Source organism: Eubalaena glacialis, chromosome 2 (assembly GCF_028564815.1).
Source record: "Eubalaena glacialis isolate mEubGla1 chromosome 2, mEubGla1.1.hap2.+ XY, whole genome shotgun sequence".
Lineage (NCBI taxonomy): Eukaryota > Metazoa > Chordata > Mammalia > Artiodactyla > Balaenidae > Eubalaena > Eubalaena glacialis.
Genome location: NC_083717.1, coordinates 26,556,925 through 26,569,849, shown reverse-complemented (window position 1 = coordinate 26,569,849; position 12,925 = coordinate 26,556,925). Strand labels below are relative to the sequence as shown.

General features: G+C 40.5%; 1 protein-coding gene and 1 long non-coding RNA gene across 2 annotated transcripts in view; both read right to left on the bottom strand.

Annotated features, from left to right (window-relative positions):
- Positions 1-9,018, bottom strand: part of LOC133084875 (uncharacterized) — an 86,867-nt gene extending 77,849 nt beyond the window's left edge. Inside the window, exon 1 of the long non-coding RNA XR_009699480.1 lies at positions 8,882-9,018. This is a non-coding gene — a long non-coding RNA (uncharacterized LOC133084875). The remainder of the gene's footprint in view (positions 1-8,881) is intronic.
- Positions 9,019-10,511: 1,493 nt separating this feature from the next.
- Positions 10,512-11,333, bottom strand: LOC133084874 (malignant T-cell-amplified sequence 1-like). The gene has a single exon (XM_061181672.1). It carries the CDS (start codon positions 11,199-11,201, stop codon positions 10,656-10,658), a length of 546 nt encoding a protein of 181 aa, XP_061037655.1. The 5' UTR covers positions 11,202-11,333; the 3' UTR covers positions 10,512-10,655.
- Positions 11,334-12,925: the final 1,592 nt, after the last annotated feature.

The window sequence follows — 12,925 nt, the reverse complement described above, 5'->3', positions numbered from 1 at the left end:
ATATGCAGCCTTTTAAGACTAAAAGCTAGGTGTGAGGCATGATCAGATTTGAATTTCAGAAGGATCCATCTGAATGCAGCAGGGAAGACTGTTTGGGAAAAATAAAAGACCAGAGTAGGGAGGGCAGGAGGCTGCTGCAGTAATTGATGAGCCAAGGGGTGATGAGAGCAAAGCAACGCCAAGGGTACACATTCTTCCTGGAACTTGGATTTGGATTTCAGACACTAATCAGTGTCCACAGGTGGCCAACTCAGGAGCACAGTCTGGGCAATTCTGACTCATGTACACCAAAATCAGAGCAAGTGGTTTGCAAGAAAGGAACAGAACAAAGCAGAAAGAAAGAGACAGAGATGAGACCCCCCCCACCCCTCACCTTGAGTCGTAACGGGTCTGCGGGCACAGCCCCGTGAGAACCAACCCCACTCCCAACCCTGTGCCTTCCTGGAGATGCCCCAAATCTTTAAGATGGCCGACAATGTTTTGCTTCTACTAGGGCAATGGGGCTTTGTTAATTGCAGCCAAAAAGGCTTGCCTAAGTATTTTAATTTCCATTTTATGGTGGGCGCTAATTAGTAGTTGTTAGATGAATTAATGTAAGAATAAATGAATACATAAATTAAGTCAATGGTTTCAGATGAATTTTGGAAATTTCATTAACAGCATAAGGCTTTCTATTATTTCTTCCAACTAATTATCTACATCTGTTTATTACATTTTCACTCCCAATTCTACCCCCTCCCCCCAAAAAGAGGCAGTTTGTCTTTCATGCACTAGTATGATTACCTTGCTCGAAATATTTGTTTTAAATGAAAAGACTTAATGTGTGTAGCGTGGTGGAGGGGTGGGAGAGCGGGGGAGGGGTCCTTTCCTGTGTAAACTCCCAGTCCTTAATTAAAACTGTATTTTCTAATATTAAAAATAACTAATTCTTATTCAGAGTTCTGGCTGTAAGTCTAAAAGGAAAGGCTATGATTTTTTAAAGCTATAAGAAGTACTGAGGGTTTCTCCATTATTACTGATTATTGGATTGTGTATTAAAATTGACAAATGTACTTCATAAAATTGTTTTTATTGTTAATAGTTTAATTCATTATTACATTAAAATCTTAAAATATTCTAAGGGAATAAAATACAAAGCTATTCTACTATAAATTTCATACTTTAGAGTTTGTGCATATTGTATGTCACATATTTCTTAATTTTCAGGTATTTAAATACATGAACATATGCATAATCTATCCCTGGACTAGAGTTTGATGTGAAAAATCCTGCACATTGTATTTTACTCTTCTTTGGTGTTTATTTATAGCTAGATTTCTGCACTAATTTTATCATACCTGAATTCCATCATCCATATTTTAAATCATCCATGTTCCTAGTGCTAAAAAGATCTAGGCTTTTGTAGTTCTCATTGCTGTTAAAATGGAAAAAGAACAAACAGATGTTCCCTAATCACATGGATGGTGTTCTTTCTGATGTTTAGTACAGGATGGGGTAAAAAGACACAGTTCAGACACTAAGGCAACACCAAGTAACTCCAGCCCAGCAGGTGAGAGTGGGGACTGTCAATCACGGAGCCATTCTTGCCAGGCTACAGGGTGTCAGACAACAGACTTCACTGTCTCCATTGAACTGCTAATTATTTGAGGATTCTGTAGGGCAAAGTCCATGTAGAGTTGGCCTGTTCAATTCTCAAACAGCTTGCTCCTGCTAAATCATGTGCACACACACACTCTCACACACACACACAACAACAACAACGGGTATGTAACCCACCGATATGACTTTTCCACCTTTCTCTCTCTCACTTCCTGCGCTCAGGGTCTCAACCCTCCATACTTACAGCACGCAGACTTTCCCACGTCTATAGTCTCTCTTGCAAGACACTTTCAAAATCAACATGCCATTGCTGGGCTCAAAAGCCCAGGTGACCTGTTACCTTCAGGTGAATGCACTGACTGAGAACTCAAAGCACTCTCTACGTGGCTTCAATCCACCTTTTCCATTCTTACATTCCACTTCCACTACATTTTTCGTCTGTTATGTGTTTACGGCTTCATCTGTCTCCTCCATAAATCTTCCTGGACTGGTCAGGACACTAGTTACCTCTCCCTCCTCTTCACGCATATATTGATATTGTCCTCACAAAGAATGTCTGTGTAGTGCCAGCTACTTTGGTATCATCTTGTCTTATTCCTAGTTTTGGTTTTAAAAAAGTATTTTTAAAAATTCACCTTTATATCTTGACTTCATATATATATAAATTCACTGAGTGCAAAAACCCTGTTTCACACTGCTTTGCAGTTCTAACATAACCAGCACTGTGGTTTTGCTAGTAGATGACAATCCATGTAACTTTTATATGATTCCTTGAGGCCAACGTGATAAAATGGCAAAATGAGATATACAGACATTACGTTCTCTTAAGATCTCAGAAGATTCGACTTTGGTGAGGGGAATAATAAAGGAGAATCTAATAGAGGAAATGCAAGCCTTCATTAAGTTCTGAAGAAAAGTGATAATGTATATAATAGTTAGGCCAAGAGGGAATAGAAAACTCAAGATAAAAGAATAATTTGAACTAAGCTGGACTCCAAAATGTCCATAAAAAGTCTGTGAGAGAGTGAATAAAACAGGTTGGCTAGAGTGAAGTGGGATGGTTAGCTTTTAGAGATGAAAACTAAGACTCTGTGACTTTTTTTCCAGTGAGAGGAAACTAACAGAAATTCTTGCATGTCCCTGAGGGTGAGGTAACAAGTGAAACAGCATGTTGAATCAGGTGGGGAAATTCTCTGGTGTCTTCTATAGATGAGCACCCGGATTCTGGAGTCAGATGTCTGAGACCCAAGCCCATCTCCATCATTCACGGGCTCTGTGACTTTGGGTAATTAGCCTTGCCTCTCTGTGTGCCTCAAATTGTCAGCTCCAAAAAAGGAGGTTATAATCCTATCTCAGATGATTGTTCTCATAAATTATGAATATTTTAAAGGGTATATGGGGAGAGGGGGAAGCTGAAGAGGAAGGGCTGTGTAGGTTTGGGGAAAGGGGCACCAGGAAAAGAAGGATGGGGTAAAGGGTATTAGCAGCTATGGAGAGTTAGTCACCACCTAATCCTGTGGGGAAGTATCCACAGCTCAAGGAATTTCTCCTGCGTTCATCTACAAATAGGTAGTGCAAAACAGCATCCTTTAATTCAGAGTAATAGTACATTAAACCGAATTTTAACAAAAGCAATAAACCTAAGCCTCTTTGGTGCATCACCAGAATGAGGGCATTACTTGGTTAAGGGCTCACTTTTAAACCACATTCACCGAAGTGGTGCTTTACCTGTAATTAAGACAGTGATACTCAAAACCTTAGTGCAGCTTCTCGAATGTCATCTAGTACAACTTGGAAGGTTAATAAGAAAGGAAAAAAACAGCATAACGGATAAACAGGACGACAAATCACAGCTCTCTTTGGCCTGAGAATCTGCAATGGTTTTAAGAACGTGTCCTTCTTAGCCTAATGCCCTCTACATGCACCCATGTTTTCATTCTTTTTTTACATTTTTATAGATTTTTACTGAGATATAGAGATAAATACAAATTTTTAAAAATAAACTGTCATTTGACCTCAAAAGAATAGAGACATAATGACCAATAGTCGGTATGTATATAAGGAGCCCTTGGAGGGGCTGCTTACTTCATGGTTTTGAAAGGAATGGTCATAGTTAGCTCAAATCCTCAACAGACCGGAAATGCAGGGCTTACTTTAAAAAGCATTATTTTGCCCAAAGAAAACCAATTGATATCATATTTGGTTTTCACGATTGTTTGGCTAAGCTTCTGACATAACCATGACTTGCTTGTGCACCTTTCTACAACATTCGGACAGAAGAAAAACAGTCTTCAGACAGAGATAACCCCAAAACATGCAATTGAAAATGTTGTTTTGCAGAGTCAAAAGACTTTTCCTGCTTAGAAAATGTTTTCTCTGTAACAGATGTGCTTTTCAAAGCCTCAGAATTTCCTTCTTTGAAAATATGTTGAGCCAACTGAATTTTTAAAGAAAATATTTATACCCTGAATTTAGCTCTGCTGAAAGAGCACGCAAGAATTGCAATCATGCTCTTTGTAAGTGTTTTAAAGTTTTCCTGGAGTTTATCACGTGAGGATGAACTGAAGGACTGAGGTCCCAGGATTAACATAGACCTTGACCTTTCTCAAAAGAATGAGAAAGTGCATAGAGGTGAAAAAATGTGCCAATATGTTCACTATCATTAATCCTCATAATCTGAAAACCTCAGTTTGTAATATTCAACATCCTTATTGGTCATTATTTGTAATATGTATGCTGTTAAAAGATTCCTATTAAAATAAAGATTGAGAGTGGATAAGTATATGGCAATGGTAGGAATGTCCCTTTGGTAGGAATGTCCCTTTACTGTGTTTCAAGTTTGGGGGGATTACAAATACAGCCACTATAAACATTTCCTTTCCACAGCTGGCTACACCACTTGCATTCCCAGCAGCAATGGATGAGAGTTCCATTTGCTCAGCATTTCTGCCGACACTTACACGGCCAGCCTTTTCTGTTGTTGTTGTTTCTATGTAGTGTATCTCACTGTGGTTTAATTTTAATTTCTCTAATTATTAAAGATGTTGAGCATCTTTTCATGTGCTGATTTGCTATTCATATATATCTTATTTAGTGAAGTGTCTGTCAAACATTTTACCTGTTTTTTTCTTGCTTTTTCATCACTGAATTTTGAAAATATACATTTTGGATGCTAACGACTTATTAAATATATGTTTTGATAATAGTTCCTTTTAGTATATGGTTTATCTTTTCCGTGTCTTAACAGTGTCTTTAAAAACTTAGAAGTTCTTAATTTCAGTTAATTCTATTTCTTCATTTAAGGGTAGTGTTTTGGGGCCTTCCCTGGTGGTGTAGTGGATAAGAATCTGCCTGCCAGTGCAGGGGACGCAGGTTCGAGCCCTGGTCCGGGAAGATCCCACATGCCGCGGAGCAACTAAGCCCATGCACCACAACTATTGAGCCTGCGCTCTAGAGCACACGAGCCACAACTACTGAAGCCCACGCGCCCAGAGCCCGTGCTCCGCAACAAGAGAAGCCACTGCAATGAGAAGCCCACGCACCGTAAACAAAGAGTAGCCCCCGCTCGCTGCAACTAGAGAAAGCCCACCTGCAGCAACGAAGACCCAACATAGCCATAAATTAATTAATTAATTAAATTTTTTAAAAAGGGTAGTGTTTTTGGTGTTACATCTAAGAAATCTTTGTTAAACTCAGTTTTTCTCCTATGTTTACTTCTAGAAATTTGATACGTTTTAACATTTAGGTCTACAATGCATTTTGAGTTAATTTTTATTTACATTGTAAAGTAAGGGCCAAAGTTCAATATTTTTGCATACGGATGCCCCCAGCACCATTTGTTGAGAAAACTATTCTTGCTCCATGGAATTACCTTTGCAACTTTGTAGAAAATCAATTGACAATATTTAGCAGGTCCATCTGGGGACTCTTCTCAGCTCCCTTGATTCATGAGTCTGTCCTTTCGCTAAGACCACACTGTCTACGGCAGCTTTATAGGAAGCTTTGGAGTCTGTAAGTGTGAGCCCTCCAACTTTGTTCTCCCTTTTCACAATGGTTTGGACTATTCTGTCCCTTTGAAGTGCCATTAAAATTTTAGAAATAGGGACTTCCCTGGTGGTGCAGTGGTTAAGAATCCGCCTGCCAATGCAGGGGACACGGGTTCAAGCCCTGGTCCGGGAAGATCCCACATGCCACGGAGCAACTAAGCCTGTGCGCCACAACTACTGAGCCTGAGCTCTGGAGCCCGCAAGTCACAACTACTGAGGCCGCGTGCCACAACTACTGAAGCCCGCACGCCTAGAGCCCGTGCTCTGCAATAAGAGAAGCCACCGCAATGAGAAGCCCGCGCACCGCAAAGAGTAGCCCCCGCTCACCGCAACTAGAGAAAGCCCACGTGCAGCAAAGAAGGCCCAACGTAGCCAGAAATAAATAAATAAATAAATATAACAACAACAACAAAAATTTATAAATAGTTTGCCAATTCTTATGAAAAACCTGTGTGATTTTGACTCAAATTGTATTAAATCTCTATATTAATTTGGGGAGAATTGACATTATCACTTTCCTGTTACTGAACAGATCAAACCTCTGTGTTTATGAACGTGCCCTTTAATCAGTGTTTCATTCATAAGTGTTTTGTGGTTTTGGCATACAGATCATGCACATACTGTTTGATTAAGGATTTCAAGTTTTTTTGTGCTACTGAAAATGGTCTATTTTTAAATTTCAACAATTGTTCATTGCTGGCATGTAGACATGCAACTGATTTTTAAATATTGATTTGCTAACCTCATGCATCTGTTCTAATGGCTTATTTTGTACATTCCTTTGGATTTTCTACTTAGACAACTAAGTTGTCTGTGAGTAGAGACAGTTTTGTTTTTTACTTGCAGGCTGTATGCCTTTTATTTCTTTGGTCTTCCTTTACTGAATCACTACCTAAAATGACTGATAGAAGGAGTTATAGGGGACATTTCTGTCCTGTTCCTGATTTTAGGAAGACAGCATTCAGTCTTTCACCAAGAAATATATGTGAGCTGTAGGTATTTTATAGACCTACTTTATCAGGTTGAGGAAGATTTCTTTCAGTGAATGAATTAATAATGAACTATGTCAAATGTTTTTTTCTGCATCTAGTGGGAATACCTTATGCTTTTCCTTCTTTAATCTATTAATATGGCATATTACATTGATTTCTAAATATTAAACCAAGCTTCCATTTCCAGAATAAATCCGTTTTGCCATTTTTACATATTGCTGGGCTCAGTTTGCTCATTTTTTAAACAGCATTTGTGTTTATATTCAGATGGATATTGGTCTATAGTTTTGTGGGGGGTTTTGCCATGTCTTTGGTTTGGATTTTTCGGTACTGCTGGCCTCATAAAATGAGTTGGAAAGTATCCCCCAAACCTCTTTACTGTAGAAGAAATTCTATAAATTTTTAAATTATTTCTTCCTGAAATGTTTGGTAGATTTCACTAGTGAAACTTTCTGGGTCTGGAGTTTTCCTTGTTTGTAGAATTTTAACTACAAATTTAATTATGTACTTTAATAGATATAGTACTATTGTAGTTATCCATTTCTTCTTAAGTGAGCTGGTGGTTCCCTTAATGTCAGGAAAATTTCCTCCACAAACATTTTTAGAATAGTTCAAATCATTTTAATCAGTGCCATTATCTTTTGCCTGAAATACCTACAATGCTGCAATATTAGTTACTTTCTCTAGTCTTATTCCCACTAGAACCCATCCTCACCATTATCATCTATCCAAAATACATTGTTCATGTCTCATTTTTTTTAGCAGCCTTTTAAAGACCGATTTAAATTGTCAAGTATATACATTTTTTAATATTTATTTATTTATTTGGCTGCGCTGGGTCTTAGTTGCAGCATGCAGGATCTTTTGTTGCAGCATGTGGGCTTCTCTCCAGTTGTGGTGTGCAGGTTTTTTTTTTTTTCCTCTCTCTAGTTGTGGTGTGTGGGCTCCAGAGCACATGGGCTCTGTAGTTTGCAGCATGTGGGCTCTCTCATGGAGGTGCGTCAGCTCAGCAGTTGTGGCATGCGGGCTTAGTTGCCCTGCGACGTGTGGGATCTTAGTTCCCTGACCAGGGATCGAACCCGTGTTCCCTGTATTGGAAGGTGGATTCTTTACCTCTGGACCACCAGGGAAGTCCCTCAAGTATATAAATTCTTTAGCATATTAAAAATGGGTCTCTACCGTAGGCCTCCAGCTTCATCTCCTCTCACCTTTTCCAGGAAAATCATGGCCTACAAAAGCCAAACTGCTTGTATTTCTGTGAATCTACTGCATTGCTTGCCCTGTATCTTTTACTGTAATTTTTCACCATATTCATTATGAAGATTTTTTTTTTTTTTTGACCACGCCACTTGGCTTGTGGGATCTTACTTCCCTGACCAGGGACTAAACTCTGGCCCTCAGCAGTGAAAGCACAGAGTCCCAACCACTGGACCACCAGGGAATTCCCAATATTCTGAATCACCTTTTATGTCCTCACTCACACAACCTGTCATTCAGAAACCCTCTTTGTTTCTCTAGGGAGAGACAGCTTTCCCTCATTCATTCATGCTATGTTGTAATAGGTAATTCAGATATTTACCGTATGTAGGTTATATACATACACGAATATACGAAAGTGGAATTATCTAAGTTTGCCTTCCTAGCAAGACCAAGCTCCTAAAAGTTAAGGTAATAGTATATTTTTCTTTCTGTCCCTTACTGCTAGCCCAGTGTCTGCCTTACAGTAAGTACCCAAGAATGTTTGTTGAACTATTCTGGGTTACATAGCACTGGAGTGGGTAGATTCTTGAGGTAAGATATGACTGTAATTTGTATTTCATTTTCCAGCATCCTATCATTGAACTATGCACTGGCATTAGCCAAGAAGATGGGGATGCTCTTCTACTTTAATTGTTCATAATACCCTTTTGGCTCACAGGTCATCTTAAACACATGATCAATGTAGAGAATGCTTTACCAAATACAGTTATCTATGCACATACACACCAGATTTTGTATGAAATTCCAGGAAGTTCATAGAACTCTTGATCTCCATCCGCTTCCCAGTTTGTATACAGGCTGTCCATTCTGAGTTGTTCAGTAGGACTACAACACCATCCAATAGAACCAAGTGAACCAGGATGGAATAAGAGAAGGAATAGAAGAGACCTGAAAGAAGGCTTAGAGTAGATCCAGAAGGTCCTTGTTCAATTTTTGGTGGAGATAGTTAGAATATGGTAAAAGAAGAACTGAAAGGTTGCTTACTTGTCTCCATCAGTGTTCGTCAGAGGCCTGGGTGCTCCAGATTATCATGAGACGTTCAGAGACCCTCCACAGGTATCCACCACTGACCAGACTTAATGATGCTGATTTGGGCGGAGAATTAATAGGGGCAAAAGCCCTAAGCCTTTAAGGAAAAAACAGTGTTTTGAAGAGGAGTATTTAAGAGCTGTTACATGACAACCCTGTGGTGAAAGGCGATAATCAAAATGTGCAGATTTCTGAGGACAGAAGGCCATCCTCTACCCCTGCTTTTGGAGCCATTCCTTTCTGCTTTCCTATTCCACTGATTAAATCCCCATCAAGTATCCCTCTCTTAGTGAATCTTTCCCCTCAGCATATAAATATACTCAGATACTCCACTAACAAACATGCCACAAGAAAGAAAAAAACAAAAACAATTAAAATAACAACAGTAAAATAATATAAACTCCAAAACAGACTATCTTGACTATGACCTTCCTTTCACCCACCTTTTAATTCCCAAAATTCTGTAAATAATAACATGAAGTGTAAACTCCCACACCTTAACCTTCTCACTCCCCATTCACCCCCAGATCTACTGCAATTTATCTTGCTTTCATATGAATTTCACTGAAACTGCTCATGTGAAAGTCACTGATGAACTTTCAGCTGACCTATTTTATCCCTGTTTAAGATATTTTTCATTTGGGTGTCTATGATGCCACGCTATAAAAATTGAGCTCTCTTTAGCTTTAAATTTCAGAAAACTCAAGTACAAATGAAGTAATCTATAAGAAAATTTTATTATTTCACAGAACTTAGTCACACCCCTTAAGAGGTCCCAATATATGGAATCTGCAGTTGATTAATCATTGGTTCATAGATCACCAAGGGCACTCTTTTCTATTTTCAACTTTACCATGTTCAGACTTTATGCTAATCAAGGGCGTGGGCGTGTGTGTGTGTGTGTGTGTGTGTGTGTGTGTGTGTGTGTGTGTGTTTGGCAAGAGCAAAATCATATGCCAATGTCCATCCAAAGTAGGGAGAGTTTCTCCCCATGCATCTTTCTTTTAGTGGTCCCACCTATAAATGACTCAAAACCATGGGAGGAAGGACCCTCATTTTCCCATGGGTTCCTAAACAGAAGATCCTCCTTGGCCTTAGGCCCCACGCCCACCTACAAATGAATCCATCTCATAGGGAAATAGACCACCGTGATAGGCCTTGACTAATCAGCATTTTCCAGACTCGTGTAGAAAAGGGATGGACAGAGCTATGTCACCAAGGAGGGAGGGGGCTACTTTGTTGGGTGGACAACCAATAATGACCGCTGTGTACTTTTTACCGGATTTTCTGTTTCTAGTACTCATCCCTTAAACGGTCATATGAATAGAGTTGTTTAGGGTCTCTCTCCAGTCATTTTCTTCTCCCAACTTGGGTCCATCTAGCAACTGCACACTCTTGACTTTGAAATCTATTTTTCTAAAAGATAATTTACCTGTTTGAACTGATATCTGCTTAAACAGACAAGACAGCAAATCTAATCACTCCCCTGTAAACACACACAAACACACACACACACCCTCACATATCCACAGGCATACACACTCACACAGACACACACACAATGACACATGCACAGACATATGGATTCGTTCCAAAGCTTTACTTCGTCTATTTCCGGTTTTTAGCGTCTGTTGAATTGCTAACCACAGAGGTGCCATCTTCACGCCGTCACACACAAGCAGATACTGCACGAGGTCCATGTTTAGCCCAGGCGCATTTCTTCTGAGGCTCATTTATACGTCTTCATGTGCCACAGCCCGTCATTTAAATAATGGATATTTTCGATCCCGATTCCCTTGTTGACTTTCTCGATTTCCTCTGCAGACATCTTCATGACTCCCACACACAGGGCGTGCTGTTTTCCTTCTGCCATGATTGCGACCACCGTGTCCACCGCGGCGGGGTAGAGCTTAGCTCCGGGAGAGGTCAGGCCCGGACACATGATATTGGCTCCACTGAGCACAAACTTGATGGCTCCTTTATCAACCTGCTGGCGGGGCAGGATGAAAGGGTATTTGTGAAGCAGCCTTAGCGTTGGATAAAAAGGCCCTTCTCTTTGTCTAAAAAATAGTAACTCCCCGTTTACCGTGAGGATTTCTATGTGTTCGTGGCATCGCACTATTTTGACCGGATCCTTCTTAGGCATGATTTGATTCAGCCACGGATCGATACCAGGAAATTGCTCTATCAACTGGTTCTTAATACCCTTAATAACGGAAGTTTTCAACTGGATGCAGTTGGACACATTTTCTTTTTCATCAAATTTCTTGAACATGATCCAAGGTGAAGAGGGCGACGACAAGGAAGTGCCCGGAATGGAAGAGAAAATTGAATTACAGAGAGCCCGGCGGAGGCGCTTACCGGAGGACGGTCGGCGACGACGGTCCGTACGGCTGTTATTAACCGGAAGAGGGGCGCGCTTTACGGCTTACCGGGAAATCTACTTCCGCTCCTTGGAATGTGGCGTCGCTCTTTGCGGCAGTATTTGGTCTTCCGATTACTCTCCGGGGCGGGCATGTAAAAGGGCGGGACTTGAGAAGGAAGGGTGGTAGAGCAATCATTTTTGTTGCAGGAAGAGAAGAATGGAGGGGGCCTGTCTTCTATTTTTTTAATTGGGAAATGGATCACCATCCGTCCAATTACCCACGCCAGAAACCGGGGGACGAATCCTGAACGATAAGACCTCCTGTTCCGCACCGTCACGGCAAGGAGTCGAGTCCTGTGCGTTATTCCTCCTCCACAATCTCTCATGCTCTCACAATCTCTCGCTGGTTTAGCGCAGCTCCAAATACTTGCAAACAGTCGCTGCCTGTCACCTTCCCAGTTCTCTCCACTTGCACCCGGAGAAGAGAGGCTTTGCGGCCAGGAGGAATGCGAATGTTGTACGATTTCAATCCTTTTAAACACACCCAAACTCGTTTTATGGGCCGGCATACGGTCTCTTTTGGTGAATGTAACGGTGCTTCTGAAAATAATGGGCCTTCTGCTTTGTTTGGGTGCAGCGCTTCTCTATTCTTACTGATTTTCTGTGTGCTCATTCTGTCCGTTACTGAGCAGCATATTGAAATCTCCATGGTTGTGGAGCTCTTTCCCTTTTCAGTTCTATAAGCTTTGGATTTATAGATTTTGAAGCTGCGTTATTAGGTCCATACCCATTTCAGATTAATGTGGAAGTCACCCTATTAATTAGGATTTTATCCGCTTAGGTTTTACTTGTCATCCAAAGAAGTGTGAGGCCCGTGAGGGCAGTAATTGTATATTTTATCTCTGTATTTTTTCACCCAGCACAAGATAGATCTGTTTCATACTACATACACAATAAGTGACTGATGAATAAATGAAAGAATGCTTCCTCTCCCCCAAGTTTTGGTCCCTTTGTTTCCCAGACAGTGCTTTGTGAAGAGAATAAGAGCAAATCCTTGCTCTGTGGGCACTTCTCTCCAATGACACATGCTTAATTTGGGAAGCCTGCACTGCAGCAGAATTGTAACAGGTGCTGAATGTATAGTGGAAAAATAACATACATTTCCTCATTTTGGGGAGCTTATAGCACATGAGGGTTTTATATATGTGTGTTTTATACATATACATATATAATCATTATTATAAGGAATTGGCTTGCACGATTATGGAGGCTGAGGAGTTCCAAAATCAACAGTCAACAAGCCAGACACTCAGGAGAGCCGATGGTGTAATTCAGTTTGAATCTAAAGGCCTGAGGACCAAGATGGTGTAAATTCCAGTCTGAGTCCAAGTCTGAAGGTAGATGAAGACCATTGTCCCAGCTCAAAGGCCATCAGCAGGAGGATGCCCTTTTCAGGGGAGAGTCAACCTTTTTGTTTTATTCAGGCTTCCAAACTGATTGGATAAGGCCTGTCCACATTAGGGAGGACAATCTGCTTTCCTCTACAATTAAAATGTTAATCTCATCCAGAAACACCCAGAATAATATTTGATCAAATATCTGTGCACCCCGTGGACAGTCAAGTTGACACATAA